A 16,381-nucleotide genomic window follows, 5' to 3' on the forward strand; every position below is an offset into this window, starting at 1 on the left:
GTTAAGCAGCATCCCTAAAGCGGCTTCACGTCCTCCTCGAGTCCTCTCACTTGCCAAGATTTTAGCTGGCTAATCGGCAACGTACTAACTTCCGTGCACCAGGACACCACCCCCGTCCCCGTGTGTTCTCCAATACGCCTCTTCCCACCCTGGCCACGGAGACCCCGGCCCATAATGCAAGGAGGACGCGACAGCTCGGGACCGCGCCAGCCCTCGGTGAGGGGAACCGACGGCGAAGGAAGGGGCGACGTCGTCGTCTGAAGCGCCCCTCGGGAGAATGGAGGCGGGGGCGGCGGACCTCGCCCGCGGGCAGCCGGAGGACTCGGAGACTTCCCCGCGCCGGAGGGGCAGGGGTGCGGCGAGCGGAGCCCCCTCCCCCTCCCCCACACACACCCCGCGGCCAGGGCGCAGGCGCAGGCGCACGGGGTGCGGCCACGGCGGGGAGGGCGGCGGCGCGGGGCGCGGGAAGATGGCGGCAGCGGCGGCAGCGGCGGCGGCCGAGCAGGTCTGGGAGCCATGCTGCAGCCGGGGGCAGGAGGGGTCGGGGAGGCCGCGACCGGCCGGTGGGGACCGCTGTGGGGACCGCCGTGGGGCGGGTCGGCGGAGGCCGGGACGCGAGGGCGGGCGGGGGCCGCCGCGGGCCGGGCTCCGGGGGGCGGAGCGGACGGGAGGAGCTGTCCGCCGCCGGGGATGCCGGCGAGGGCCGGGTGGCGGCTCCGCGGGCAGGGGCTCCGGGTCGCCGAGGGGAAGCCGGCGGCGGCCCTCGGTCCTGCCGGCTGCCCCTCGGCGGGGCTGAGGAGGGGTCGCCGCCTGAAGGGCGGGGTGGCGGCCGTGGCAGCCGGGAGCCTGCGCCAGGACGTGCCGGGGACGTGCCGGCTTCGGTGGCCAGCGGAGATGCGGGTAAAAATAGCCTGAGCCCCGGAGCGGGGAGGCTGCCCTGACGCCCGCCGACACCCGTCAGCTGCTGCCGGGAGGTCAGCTTGCGGCCACTGCTGTGCCTGCCATCCCTCGTACGCTGGCATCGGGTTTCTCCCCACCGCTTTGGTTATGGAGATTCGGTCATCAGTTTAAAACTGCCTCTGTCCAGCTGGTTTAAAATTACTTTTTTAGGGACGCCTGGGTGGCTCAGTGGGTTAAGCCACTGCCTTCGGCTCAGGTCATGATCCCAGCGTCCTGGGATCGAGTCCCACATCGGGCTCCTTGCTTGGCAGGGAGCCTGCTTCTCCCTCTGCCTCTGTCTGCCATTCTGTCCGCCTGTGCTCGCTCTCTCTCCCTCTCTCTCTGACAAATTAAAAAAAAAAAAAAATAAAAAAATAAATTACTTTTTTAATGCTTTATCAACTATTTCCTGATCTGAATTGTAAACGTGTACCTCCGAGCAGTTTAAAAGACTATTTCCCCCCCCCCAAAGCAAGCTAAACATTTACATACACATACGTGCATGCATGTTGCATACACATAGGTAGTGTTGCTAGAGTATTTTGTTGTAATAAAAATAATTTTCGTAGTCACTTTTTTCCTTAACTGTTCTTTCCCTTTACGAAACTATGAATGAGACTTTCCTTGGAAAAAGTCTCATTTTACAGCATTGCTGAAGAAATAAATGCAAGTCAAGTTGCCAGCATTCTGTTCTCAGAAGACTTAACTGCTTTGTATGTCACTGGAACAGTCATTCTGAAAGACACAAAAAATAGATGAAATCCACCTTCAAGAAGCTTAAAGTCATACTGCCAAATAAATACAGAGAAATCAGCTAAGAGGGCAAGCTACAGATCATAACAGTAAATTAAAATCTAAGGGAGTAAGTAAGAGTAAAAGGAGGCAAAGCTTCTTGGGGTTGTTGAGATTAAAATTGTTCCTTGGCTTCCCTGATTTCCCTCCTGACATCTCAGCTCTTATTTTAGATGGTTCTTTTTTTTTAATCTGCATCCCCTGTTGATGCTCTGGGGGTTCCACCAAGGTTCTATTCTTGCTTTTCACATAAATTGGGCAATCTGGTTCATTCCTTCGTTTCTACTCCAGAGTTAAACATAGGTCTCCAGCCTGAACTGAAATTTCCACAAGCACCCCAAACACAGAAATGTAGAAAACTGGATTGCGTCGTATTTACCATTAAAAGGGCTACAACCATCCGTCCTTGGTTAACCTAGCTAGAAACTTGAGAGCTGGACCTATCTAAGGGAGCTCAAAAGGGACCCACACTTGGTTTGATGTTCTGCTGTTTGAGGTGTGATATTTGAACAAAGGGCCCCACATTTCCTTTTTCCTCCAGACCACACATGAATATAGCAGGCCTCTACCTGAGAGTCATCTTAGATCCCCTCTGGGTCCCAGTCACAGCCAATCAATCACCAGGTTCTGTAGTTCTTCCTCTTAATGCCTCTCCCCATCTTCTGTTCATCTAAAGCTCCGTCAAGCCTTCCTTTGGACTAATATCAACACTTACCTGACAGTTGATATATCTTTATCTCTAAACTCTTCTGTTCCAGCTCATCTCTTTTTAGTACGTGACTTTGATTTTGCCGTAATGCAAATCTGATTGTATCGCTAACCCACTTTAAAATTTTAGTAGTTCCCCATCACCTTTAGGACAAAGTCCATTGTTCCTGACACAGTACTTTGTCCATTCATTTGCTGGCCCCAAACCATATCTCAGACCTTATTTTTTGCACCATTTCTATACTCATCCTCTTACCATCCACAGAAACTACCAAAATTAGTTCACACTGAGATAACTTGTATTCAGAGTTTCCCTGCTCTTCTCTCTGCCTGGAATGCCTTTTCTGTGCTTTTGCCTGGCTTACTCCTATTTATCCTCCCAAGGTTCAGATGAAATCTCAGTCTTTCTTAAAAACCTGCCCCTGCTGCTTCTGCTTGCTAAGTAGAGCTGCAGTCCTCTTTTGTACCCTTTCAGCATTCTGTGCGTTTGCCACCACTGTTGAACTGCCACTGCTAGTGACCCGGTCTGTCTACTCTCCTGGCCTATCAGGAAGTTCACTGAGGGTAGGTGCTTTGTCTGGCCTATCTTGGTGATCTGGGGCATTTGGCATATAGTAACTCTTCAATAAATCATAAATGTATCAAATTGAATATAATAATTTACATGAATTGGCAGAAAAGAGTAAAGAATGCATCCCAGGAGGGATCAATTTTGTCTTGTCTCTCTTTGTTGTAGACCTTTTATTCAAGCTCCGACTTTTAAATTGCCCATACCATGTCTGTGACAATTAGTGGAAAGTATATCTCCCTTAAGGTATTCTATGCCTTCTTGCAAAAAGTATCAAAGTGCACACTCCACTCTAAGATGTCAGCAGCATGAGTGTACCCTCATGCAGACACACAACCTACACAATACTCAACAACCTGTTTTGGGAAAAAAATCTGGTGAGTAGACTGAATTCTCTTCTATAGAGCCTTCCTTGCTGCTTTGTGGAATTACAAAAATTGTATCTGCTGCATTATTCACAATGATTAGTCCTGTCATTTTCCATTTTCCATAAACCCCTAACCAGCCTGCTACCTCTGCCACCACGGTAAGATTCCGGTAGCCTTCTCCACTCTTTCTTGGCAGATGACCTTAGCTTTCACATCCCAAAGAAAAAGAAGAATGTTTTCTCTCCTGGGTGTGAACTGTTTCATTGAAGTGGGAAGCCTATCCTGAAAGCCTAGTCTTTTCTCATGTACTCGTATCACTTTCTTTCCTGCCTCCTGGAGGGTCTCATTTCCTACATTATCCTGCCCAACTGTGAGATCTTCCATCTTTGCACCTCTTGGCATCTTTCCCTCTGCCATCAAATATACAACTCTTCCCCCAAATTGGCGGGGGCCAGGGGGAGGAGAGGTGGTTACTAACAGCAACCACAAAAGCACAGTTTTCCTCTGATAGTACATAATTCTTTAGCTATCGTCTTCTCTTTTTTCCTCTCTTCTCTTTCTAGACTGGAAAGTAGATGCATACATGTGATATCTTTTTAGACTGTGCCCAGCTTACTGGTTTGCTTCCCAGAGTTCACCTTTGAAGGTTGAAGCACTTCTTGACAAAGCAGGTTCAGCAACACTACATATCCTTGGTTTTCCTACCATTCATTGTATTTCTCACTTTCCACCATAGCTGCACATTTAAATTTTCCCAAGACTGTGTCCTTGGTCACTTGTTCTCTTTCCTGTATGCTATTTTTCATAGTACACTGATGCACTCTTGTGGATTTAATTTACCTCGGGGCTAAGCTCTCAGATCTGTATCCCTAGTCCTGACTGATCGAATACCCCATTCCGTCCTTCCCCTTGCCTTTGAGCCATGTGGTTATTTCTCATTTAGTTTAAGTGCGACATAGGCAGAGTCTTCTGCCTCCTCCATTCCCCATATTTAGCTAGTCCCCATTCAGTACACATGAGATTCTTTGAAGCTGGCTGCAAATTCAGTCAGCTCCTCTCACGAAGTATGTTTTTAATCTTTCCTTTTTCATCCCACGTTAGTTTAGGCCCTCATTACCTCATTACTTCAAACCTCCATCATGGCAACATCCCCAGCAGCCTGCTCACTGATGTCCTGTTTCCTCTCTCTTACAAACACCCACACGTTTAGCATCTTGAAATGTGTGTCTTTCGTGTCCAGGAACCTCCAAGGACTCCCAGTTAAACAGAAAGACTAGAATTTGTACCCAGCAGTCCAAGAATTTTCTTGACCTGCTCTACTTTGCCACTGTAATCTCCCTGTGTTGCCTGCTCTGACCCACCTACTTCCTGTTTCCTTGAAAACAAATGCGAAGCCATCCTGTGTCTCCTCCGGTTGGACTCCGTGGCATGAATTGGCCATGCTATTGATTCTGGCATCTGAGCATACAGATTACTTTATTGCACTGCTAACTATTTTATACCCACATCACATTTATGATATCTAGAGAATAAGGGTCCTGTCCTGTATTTCTTTAGTATTCCTATTTGTGGTATTAGTGTTTAAGCATAAAATATTTCATAAGTCCCTATCCAATAAGTAAGTTTTCTCAGAGCTCTAAAATATTTATAAGTTGGGTAGTATCCATTTTTATCCATTTTGTGTTCATAACATATTACCAAAAATACCATTCAACCATAGTGTAAGTTAGAGGTCCTCCAACTTTCTGGTCTTGGGTTATTTTTATGCTCTTAAAAGTTACTGAGAGGGCGCCTGGGTGGCTCAGTGGGTTAAGCCGCTGCCTTTGGCTCAGGTCATGATCTCAGGGTCCTGGGATCGAGTCCCACATCGGGCTCTCTGCTCGGCAGGGAGCCTGCTTCCCTCTCTCTCTCTCTCTCTGCCTGCCTCCCCATCTACTTGTGATTTCTCTCTGTCAAATAAATAAATAAATGAATAAAATCTAAAAAAAAAAAAAGTTACTGAGAACCCCAAATAACTTTTATTTATGTGAGTTATAGTCATTGATATTTACCATATTAAAAATTAAACTGGAGAATATTTGAAACACAGGAATACACAAGCACACATTCCATTAGCTGTTAGAGCCTTGATGTCACATACAGTCATTTAGCCTCTGCAAAACTCCACTGAACATTCATGAGAGAAGAGTAAAAAAGATAAGTAACATCTTGGTATTATTTTGAACACAGTTTTTACTCTCCAGGCTTCTGTAGGAGTTCAGGGAGCTTCTCCTGGTCTTCCTTGCCCATACTTTGAAAACTGCTGATAGAAGATAATGTTACCTTTAGCCAACTGGGGTGATAAATAGCAAACAGTGTCAGCCTTTCCAATTTTTTTTCTTACAAATGAAATATATATATATATGTATACATATATACATATATATATATATGGAATGCATATTACACATATATAATGAAACAAATCACTAAAAATCATTAATAAAAAAAAAGATGAACCATGTGGAATATATATGTCAATTCTTACCCCAGATGAACTAGCTGTACACTTCAGGTACACTGGAAATGTTCAAAGCAGAGGGTAGAAATGTGTTATCAAGAGTCACACTAAAGCTTCTCCACTACCCCTCTAAGCATAACAACATCCTGAATTGGAGCCTACAGCTCAACATGACTTCAAATTTATCCATGGAAAATATGTGTTTCAGCAGTTCAGCAGTTCAGTTTTCTTTCATTAGGAATGTGCACTTCATAAATAAATGCATTGAAAAGAGTGGGTATGGCTGTTCCATTGTGTTGTATTTTGTTTTTAGCAAAGTTCCAACGGTCCTGTAAAGAAGTCCATGCGGGAGAAGGCTGTCGAGAGAAGGAATGTCAATAAGGAGCATAATAGTAATTTCAAGGCCGGATATATTCCAATCGATGAAGATCGCCTCCATAAAACGGGATTGAGGGGGAGAAAGGGCAATTTAGCCATCTGTGTCATTATCCTCTTGTTTATCCTGGCTGTCATCAATTTAATTGTAAGTATGTGGTACAGAATTTTCTTTTTGTAATGACCATGGAGTGCTTGCTTATGCAGCACATATATTAATTACCATGGGGAATTTTTTAGTGAAATCATAGACTTTGTTTCTATAATTTCTTTCAAAACCCTCTTACCTTCTGCTTTTCAATACATGTTTTCTCACTTTAAGTTTTTCTTAGATGCACAGTTACCCTTCCCAGTGTGTGCAAAGAGCCCCTGACTTGCTTACTCTCCAAATATTGTCTAACAGAATCCTGTCTTCCTAATTTCACAAGCAACAGTGCCTTTTATCAAATGTTTTTGAAACAAGAGATTCCATCTTTTACACATAGAAAAGACCCACTGGCCTTTTTTAAAATTTATTATTAAAGTGTAGCTAAGATACAATATTATTCTTAGTTTCAGGTGTACAGCATAAGGGATTGGACAGTTCTCTACAGTACTCAGGGCTCACTGTGAGCATAGTCACCACCTGTCACCAAATAGTGTTATTACAGTGTTACTGACTGTATTCCCTATGCTGTGCTTTGCATCTCTGTGACTTATTTTATAAGTTTGTATCTCTTCTTACTGAGTTGCCGTAAATATGTTATTTATTTTTTAAAAACCTAGTATGCTAGTATTGCCACATGTTAATTTTATTTAGAAGAAAATGTGCATGGAACATTTCCTTTAAAGGACTTAGCTTTGGGAAGGGTAAAGTCAGCTGGGTAGGAGACACTTGACTGCCTTCACCTCTCCTAAAAAAATATAACCCTTTTTGTTCTCATTCAGCTTTTCCTAAATTTAGTATTACCTCCTCAACCAGATTTTAAAATCGTAAACCCTTGTTTGACAGAGAGTTATCTTTTGTAGTGTTGTCTATGTTGTTATAGACTGGAAGGATCTGGTAGGCGAGTTTACTTTAAGGTGCTGAAGACCTAATATGTTACCTTTTCCAAAGATACTTGCTTTTCTAAAGAAGAAGACTTAATCCAAGGTTGTAACTACCTGAGGGTTAAACTTGAACCCCTCTGGCATGTGTGGAGATGACCTATGCCAAGGGTTGTTATTGGTCTACCTGTGACGGATGAACATGGGCCACAGAGGGTCTAAAGCAATTTCATTTATTTTTATTTTTGGCTCCTAATACTTTTAAGCCAGTCCTTTATACTTTATGTTCCTCCCAAACCTTTGTGTTTCATTCTTCCCGTACATTGGAAAGAGCTGGTACTGTAAATAGCTTTTCTAGGAGCACGTGTTCTGAATTTATTTTATTTTATACATTTTTGTTGTTGTTGGAAACTTCTGGTTAAGATGGAAGAATGAAGACATTTTTCTCCCCTTCCTCTTTAAAAAGCTCATCCCAAGGTAACAAAGTCAAGAAACAGAAATACATTGAAGGAACGTGGGAAGCAACCGAAATCCTAAACCATAATGTATGAAGACAAGAAAGCAGGAGGAGAAATGGCAGTTCACTTACCAGAGAAGGGAACCTGTTCCTTTGTGTTGGTGACAGAGCCTTGCATAATCGTCAGGAATTGGAAATGCAAGTACCGTGAAAAGCAGGAGTAAGGCAGGAATGGAAAGCAGCTTTTCAAGAACCCTGTAGAAGCAGTCAGAGATCCCTAGCCTCCTCTGCCTTCCGGCCAGCAGTTAGGCAACCTTGCCTTGTAACCCCACACAGCATGTCGTGGAAGGGAGAGGATTCTTCCTGCCTGAGGAGAGGAGGGATGCTCGAAGCAGGCAGGTCTGAATCCTGAGTGCTGAGACCCTGTGTCCCAGCTCTCCAGCTCTCTTCTCAGTCTCTTTCTCCAGCTCCCTGGTCCCAGGCTTCTGTCCCCCAGGCAGGAGATGAGGTAGCCTGCTCGGGGAAAACTGAAGCATCTGGAGAAAAAACCTGTAGATACTGACATCTGGCAAGTCCGAGTGGAAAAGCCACCTCATCTCCTGCTATGAAGCCTGTCACAAGCCCCACCCCACACAGAGAACTTTCTGTGCACTTTTTTAAACCTCACTGTTCAATATGAACACTGAGCCACTAGGGATCCATGGATCTTTTGGAAAGCTCCCAGAATTAAAAAATGATGGAGACCAAAAACACACAAACCATGGGGAAAATAGGAATTCAAGGAAATAGAGAAAATACAATGAATGACAGAAAACTTAAAAAACTAAAACCAATATCTTCAGCGAAAAGAGAGGATATTACATCCACAAAACAAGGATAACATGCCATTAAAAAGGAGCTATTAAAGAATAAGGAAGAACTTGCAGAAATACATAGGGATGGATGGATGGATGGATGGAAAGACAGAGAGATTGGCCAATAAAGAAAAGGAACCTTTCTAGAAAGCTCAATAAAATTAAAGAATCCAGGAAGTGTAACATTCTGCTAATAGGAGTTTCAGAAAAAGGTAAGAAGGAACACTGGGGAGAAAGTTATCAAACATATAAGTCAAGAAAATTTCCTAGAACAGATTGAAAACTACCATTCTAGGTCCAATGTCATGCATAAAAGACTCACACCAAGGCCATGACTGAAATTTAAGAAAACCAGGGATAATGAGAAGATCCTAAAATCTTCCAGAGGAGAAATAAAAGCAGGTTGTGTATGAAGAACACAAAATCAGAGATGTCAGACCTCTCAAATGCAGCCCAGCAAACCAGACCGCAAGGGCCTTCAAAATTCGGAGGGAAAATAGCACCAACCCTAGAATGTCTATTGAGCTAGACTAGTAATCAAATGTGAGGGCTTATAGAGACGTTTTTTAACCGTGCATACTCTCAAAATTGCCTTCACATACATTCTTTTTTTTTTTTTTTTAAAGATTTTATTTATTTATTTGAGAGAGAGCATGAGAGGGGAGAAGGTCAGAGGGAAAAGCAGACACCCCGCTGGGGTCGAGCTCAACTCGGGACTCCAGAATCATGACCTGAGCCAAAAGCAGTGGCGCAACAGACTGAGCCACCCAGGTGCCCACATACGTTCTTTCTAAGAAGGCCATTGGAGGAGAAGCTCACTTCCAGAAGGCACTAACCCAGAAAACTGAAGGCAGGGATGTGGGAAACTGGGTATCCAGCACAGGAGAGAGACAGAGAAGTTCCAGCACAAAACGAAGGAAAAGTTTTCAGTGACGGCTGACCCAGGGGGAACGGTCAGGATTGGAGCAAGCACAGAGTTCCAGTAAGCTTTCCTGAGACAGAAAAATAGAACTCCTAGAATAAATTACCCGAGAGGTTTGGACTTTGAGAACCTTTTACTGAGTGACCTTTTATAAAGACTTTGGAGGTTTTGAAAATTTTCAGTCGGGTTTTCAAAGAAACTAAGCAAATGTGGTCCAGTGCCAAAGAAAGACAAGTATGAAACTCCAGGAGACGCAGAGTACAAAAAAGGAACTGCTCTCTTAGTTACAGTATTTGGCTTAGCCATGAACAGTACTTATACAGTTGCAGTACTAAAAATACTGAACCTGGGTCTAGCTAGCATTTGAGAAGGGAGCCAGTGGAGAAGAAATATAAATGAGATAAATTCTTCTGCTGAAGTAAGAAATTAATAGGTAAAACCTTAGATTGATGAGTGAAGAAATAATATAATCACATCACTTAAAAATCTGGAAAAATTCTAGATGAAATACCTAAAATTGTTTGAAAGTGGCTGTCACCAGACAAGATGTGGAGGAAGCAGAAGAAATAAGAAACTGCTCTTCTAGCACTCCTAGTACTTTGACTTTCAGCTATTTGCCTGTAATACCCTGATCAAATTGAAATGGGTTTAATTTTCAAGTGGAAACCCAGGTGATGTATTCATATCACTAGTGAGACATCTTAGGAAGTTTAATCCTCTGGCAATTGTCTTTTCTGTTTGTTTTCTAATTATGTTAAATGTAGGCTACCAATTAACAGGGGGCTTGTTTTCTCTTATAGATAACACTTGTTATCTGGGCTGTGATTCGCATTGGGCCAAATGGCTGTGACAGCATGGAGTTTCATGAAAGCGGCCTGCTCCGGTTTAAGCAAGTATCTGACATGGGAGTTATACATCCTCTTTATAAGAGCACAGTGGGAGGAAGACGAAATGAAAACTTGGTTATCACTGGCAACAACCAGCCTGTAAGTTCCCACATCAGTCGAGGGATATTAGAGGAAAATTCTTTGTAAAAACCTAGAGTGGATTATTGGAAATGGATGTTTTCCTCGAGAGACTATTCATAAGCATATTTAATAATATTGTCAGTCTTGTAATCTATAAATATTACATGCTTTCTTAATATCTTAATAGGGCAGCATTTCCTATAATAGATTAATTACTCTAAGAATAGCATGTTCTTTCTCCTCCGCGCAAGGTAACCTGCAAACAGAGCACCTTCCCAGGTTGGAATTCCCTGTACTTTCTGGGAGTCTAGAAGGGAGTATGCCAGTCGAGTCCGTGGCAGCCCATATAGGTGGCTGCTGTAACACAGGTTTTCAGTGGACCAGAACCTCACGGAGGTATTCTTACCACCCCCTGCCCGCCTTAGGTCTAGGTCCATCTGTCTGCCCCGTGACCCATGGATTTGTGCAGAGCAGTACAACCAAACAAGGGTATAAATCCTCATTTTAAGGAACTCTTTTCCCAAATGGATAGAGAGATGCGGTTAAAATCATTGGAAGTTAGTCTATTGTAAAGTGTTTTTAATAATGTTCTTGATGTATTTTGGATGCAGCCTCCTTTGAAAACATATTCATGATAAAGTGTTTCTCTGTAGATTGTTTTCCAGCAAGGGACAACAAAGCTCAGTGTAGAAAAGAACAAAACTTCTATCACCAGTGACATTGGTATGCAGTTTTTTGACCCGAGGACTCAGAATATCTTATTCAGCACAGACTATGAAACTCATGAGTTTCATTTGCCAAGTGGAGTGAAAAGTTTGAATGTTCAAAAAGCATCTACTGAAAGGGTATGATTTCTTTTGTTTGCTTTATTAATGGAAGAGAATTACTGTCTAAAGTTACAAAGCGGGAGGGGAGTTTTGCTGGTTTATAGTGATGGGAAAGAATAAGTTCTGGAACAGTGGGAAGGACTAGTTAGTTCTAGATTCATCATCTGATCATTATCAAGTCACGTCTCTTAATCTCAACCCCTGTAAAACGTGACTGAAAATTCTTGCCTTTCATATTCCATGGGTGAAACTCCTGTTCCTCTGTCTCTGATAATAATTCTCACTTTAATTTAGAAATGCTTTTTATTACCTTTTTTTAAATAATTTTCAGATTACCAGCAACGCTACTAGTGACTTAAATATAAAAGTTGACGGGCGTGCTATCGTGCGTGGAAATGAAGGTGTATTCATTATGGGCAAAACCATTGAATTTCATATGGGCGGTAATATGGAGTTAAAGGCAGTGAGTATTTCTTAAGTGTTTTAGAGAATTAGTAGATTCTTGGGCATATAAATCTATATGTGGAACAGTATACAATTATTTAAAATGGTAATGTAGTTGTATATTTTTTGACATGGGGAGATGTTCAAAATGGACTCTGAAGTGGAAGACAGTTATAGTTTGTAAAATGTCTCATTTTTATTTTTCAGAACATATGTACATTAATAAAAACCTAGAAGGGTATGCCAGAATGTCAACAATGGTTGACTATGGGTAGCAAGATAACAGATGACTTTAATTTTATTTTTCATTCTGCTTGCCTCTTGTTTTCTAAAAAAATTTTTTACAACATGTTACCTGTATTATTTTAAAAGGCAAAAATAAATAAACTTCCAAAATTCTGGAAGAATTCTCAAAGTAAGAATTATCATAGTAATTATCCATTCCCTGAAGTTGTTGGTTTTTGGCTTCTTTTTTAGATGTATAATTTCTTATTTTTTTATTAATATATAATGTATTATTAGCTCCAGGGGTACAGGTCTTGAATCGCCGGGTTTACACACTTCACAGCACTCACCATAGCACATACCCTCCCCAATGTCCATAACCCCATGTTGGTTTTTTTTTTTAATTAAAGATTTTTCATGCCCTCTCCCAAATTTTATATCCAGTGATGTGAAAATCAATTAGCAAATGTACAAAATATATTTTATTTACCCATCTATTATTAACTGCAAAGGGAAAAGATTTTGCCTTTATTATAGCTATTAAAAAGTGAAGTTGTGTGTGTGTGGGTTTTTTTAAAGATTTTATTTATTTATTTGACAGACAGCGATCACAAGTAGGCAGAGAGGCAGGCAGAGAGAGAGGAGGAAGCAGGCTCCCCACTGAGCAGAGAGCCTGATGCGGGGCTCCATCCCGGGACCCAAGGATCACAATCTGAGACGAAGGCAGAGGCTTTAACCCACTGAGCCACCCAGGTGCCCCGAAAAGTGAAGTTTTGTCCTTCACAGATTATATCTGAACTTCAGTAGGTAACATATCTCATGTAAGGGAGCCAGATATCCAAAAACTGTTTATTCTGCTTAGTTTTGATCAAAGCATATTTATTCAATATGTCCTTGGCCACCAGCAATGTGCTACTTAACTAAAGCTAATTAAATTATTTTACCAAGCATCATATATGACAGAAATAAAATTAATCCTAAGGACTTATAAAAATAAAATAATTATTTCCTTTTATTTAAAGTTAATTTAACTTAGAAAAAAATAAGCCTTAAAAAATTGAGTTTTCCCAAGATGGGATTGGGAGGGAGACAAACCATAAGTGACTCTTAATCTCACAAAACAAACTGAGGGTTGCCGGGGGGAGGGGGTTGGGGAGAAGGGGGTGGGATTATGGACATTGGGGAGGGTATGTGATTTGGTGAGTGCTGTGAAGTGTGTAAACCTGGTGATTCACAGACCTGGGGATAAAAATATATGTATATAAAAAATACATGTTTATAAAAAATAAAAAATTAAAAAAAAAATATTGAGTTTTCCATTTTCATAAATAGCATTCTCCTCTAAAACACATATTACAATTTCTAAATAACAAAGATAAACACAAATGTGTTTCTTGCCAGAAACTCAATAGCAATACTGAGTATATTTTGCCTGTATTGTAGTAAGAAGCCATTCCTCTTAAGAGAATAGTGTTGAGGAAACATCACAATGGGGCTATTATTCTCAGCACTGGAAACTCAAAGAAGCAAGAGGCTTGATAGCCGGCATATAGCCATTAGCAAGTTACCTAAATCTTTTTTTTTTCCCTACCTGAAAATTCTGTCTGTAGTTGATATGGGAAATATTAAGATACTTTGAAATACATATTCATACATATCAGTTTCTCCACAATTAAAGAAAAACAAGCCACCAGTACTGAAAAGATAATTAGCTTTATAATCCAGTTAATATCAGTGGTTAGTTTTTAAATGTAGAGCTAATTATAAGAAAAAAAATTTTTTTAAGTAAGAATTTTATCAATTAAACTGCATTTAAAGAAATAACTGCTCTAGCGATTTAAAGAAAGTAAAATTAAATGACCACAAGATGGCAACATTGAAACGAAATTTCAAAATTCATCACAAGGACTCTGTTTATCCCATATGCATACTAACACTACATAGTCACTTAGCTATTAACATTTCTTCAAACCCAACTTTGTCTCATTGCTTTGAATGCCTTCTATAACCCAATGACTCTCCAATTTGGAACTCCTGCTTTAATCTCTTCTCTGAACCAAGACTCACATACTCAGCTGAGTTCTCCACTCCAGTACATAATAGGCACCTCCAATTCAACAAGTCTAAAATCTTCATACCCTCTCTCTCCCCAAACATGCCTTTCTTTCAGTGTTCCCATCTTGTTAAATGGTGCCCATCAGCAAAGCCTTAAAAAAATAGAGCCTGACTGTTTCTCATTGCCTCCACCACCACCACCGATGATATAAACCACCACATCCCGCCGCACTGTTGGAATGGCCTCCCAAATGGTCTAGCTGCTCTCATTCACCCCTGTAGTCAGTGATCTGTGCAGCAGCCAGGGTGATCCTGTCTCAGAGATCACATCACTTCCACATTCAGACCTCTCCCAATGGCCTCTCACCTAACTGGGGATAAAACTCAAAGTCCATTCGGTTCCCCAACATGTCTGGCCCCAAGTTATTTCTTTGACTCATTTCCTGTTAGTCGACTCCCTTGTTCTCTCTGCTTTAGCCACACTGGCTTCCACCTGTTCCTCGAACACCTAGCACATCTTCATACTGGGGCCTTGGCATGTATTGGGTCCTCTGCCTGAAGGGCCCTTCCCCGGTTGCCCACATGGCTTACTCATCTCATCTGGTTTCTGCCACACTGTGACCACCTCAGGGAGGCCTTCCCTGACCAGCCTGTATAAATAGAGCCCCTGCCTGGTCACTCTCTCTGCTTACCTTTTTTTCCCAGTGATGTTATATTTATTTTACCTGCTCACCTGTTTATTTTCTGCCACTCCCCATTAAAACGTCAGCTGTATGAGAGCTTGGACTTAGCTCTCTGTTAATTGCTGGATCCTCAGCACCTAGAATAATATCTAATACATAGTAGACACTTAATAATTATTTGTTGATTGAGTGAAAAGAAAAAAAAGAAAGGAGGAAAGAAGAGAGAGAGAGGCTTAGGAGTTCCCAAAAATAAAGGGGCTACAGTACAAGAATGTTCCTGAAACAGTACACATGGAGAAGAGAACCTCGAGGCAGTTTTCTTTGAGTGCCCGGTCTTCAAAATTATCTGGTTTGAATCTTGATTTGTGGTGTACAAAAACATTAGAAATTAAAATTAATTTTTCTATAGGAGAAAAACAGTGTTTTTCTTCTCATCATCAGAAACATACCAGTCAGTAACTTTGTAAAAACTCTCTTAAGAAGTAACAAGTGAAAATGACCTGTATCAGTCTTATGCACTTAGGAATTTTGATATAATTTTAATAGAGGGTGTTATAACTGTATTGATACACACTATGAACTAAAGAGGTCACTAGTTGAATCTTGACATTGGTTTTGTTTTTCCTGTTGTTGTTTTGGTCATGACTTTACTGTTTTTTTACACCACTTATTTTCCTGGTTACTATTCTAAGTTTTGTTTATTAATTTTGTTCTATTTGTGGAGGTAAATAAATCATGTTATTATTCTCCTGATAGGAAAACAGCATCATCCTAAACGGAACTGTGATGGTTAGCACAAGTCGCCTACCTAGTTCCTCCAGCGGAGACCAGTTTGGGACGGGCGACTGGGTGCGCTACAAGCTGTGTATGTGTGCAGATGGGACGCTCTTCAAAGTACAAGTGACAGGCCAGAACATGGGCTGCCAGATCTCAGACAATCCCTGTGGAAACACTCACTAGAAGAACCCGAGAGGTCACCCACGTGTTCATAGCGTGACTTTTTTTAAGAGTGTGCATGCAAGTCATGTTTTTAGAGAGTTCGCGATAACTCTCACCTACAGAGCACTACTGTACCTATTATGTAATCTCCATATTTAAAAGATTCTCAGCTTAAATTTGAATACATTTCATTAAGTTGCACTGATCTTCAAATTACAGTTCTAAAGTAATTATCAGAAGTGAATACAAGCAAAATTCATCTTGAAAGAAGTATTTTTAAAATCCCGCTGTTCCTTGTCTAAAGGATAAAGGGCTGAAGCAACCGTTCAGACTCACTCTAAGTACATTTGGTAAATGGGGATGCACCCACTTAAGGGGACTGAAAGGTGCACCGTTAGTAAATGTTACACGCTCTGTCTTTTGGCTTCTGAGAGAATGGTCTCGGATTTTTAGTGCATTAATTTTCAGCTGTGTTCTCAATGCAAGTGAAATCATTAAAGAACGTCACATATGTGATTGGTAAGAAACTGTGGTTTCTTAGTTTTGCACTAGGATGAAAATACTCCGTAATAGAATATTTACTTGCTAACTATTGATGAGTATGAAATGTTCACAATGTGTTAGAAATTGAAACACCAGCTTTAATTGTTAGATCCTGATGTCAGCTGTGGTTTACATGACTCATTCTAGCCACTGTCCCAGGCACTGTGTCTGTAACATCGCTGATTCTC

The 16,381-nt window shown here is 41.6% G+C and overlaps 1 protein-coding gene across 2 annotated transcripts; it reads left to right on the forward strand.

Moving 5' to 3' along the window:
* Window positions 1-262: 262 nt before the first annotated feature.
* Window positions 263-16,177, forward strand: SGCB (sarcoglycan beta). 2 transcript variants are annotated; one of them, XM_059161660.1, is made up of 6 exons: window positions 263-505; window positions 6,189-6,398; window positions 10,310-10,495; window positions 11,131-11,322; window positions 11,636-11,767; window positions 15,468-16,177. In XM_059161660.1, exons 1-6 carry the CDS (start codon window positions 278-280, stop codon window positions 15,669-15,671), a joined length of 1,152 nt encoding a protein of 383 aa, XP_059017643.1. In that variant the 5' UTR covers window positions 263-277; the 3' UTR covers window positions 15,672-16,177. The 2 variants fall into 2 exon arrangements, with proteins under 2 accessions (XP_059017643.1, XP_059017651.1); XM_059161668.1 differs by lacking the exon at window positions 263-505 and adding an exon at window positions 3,242-3,384.
* Window positions 16,178-16,381: the final 204 nt, after the last annotated feature.

This window comes from Mustela lutreola, chromosome 1 (assembly GCF_030435805.1).
Source record: "Mustela lutreola isolate mMusLut2 chromosome 1, mMusLut2.pri, whole genome shotgun sequence".
NCBI classification, from domain to species: domain Eukaryota; kingdom Metazoa; phylum Chordata; class Mammalia; order Carnivora; family Mustelidae; genus Mustela; species Mustela lutreola.

Excerpts from the sequence above, each read along its gene's own strand:
- SGCB (XM_059161660.1), top strand. The coding sequence starts at position 278 with ATGGAGGCGGGGGCGGCGGACCTCGCCCGCGGGCAGCCGGAGGACTCG. Across the intron at positions 6,399-10,309 it reads TGGCTGTCATCAATTTAATT|ATAACACTTGTTATCTGGGC; the intron begins GTAAGTATGTGG and ends TTTCTCTTATAG. Across the intron at positions 11,323-11,635 it reads AAAAAGCATCTACTGAAAGG|ATTACCAGCAACGCTACTAG; the intron begins GTATGATTTCTT and ends AATAATTTTCAG.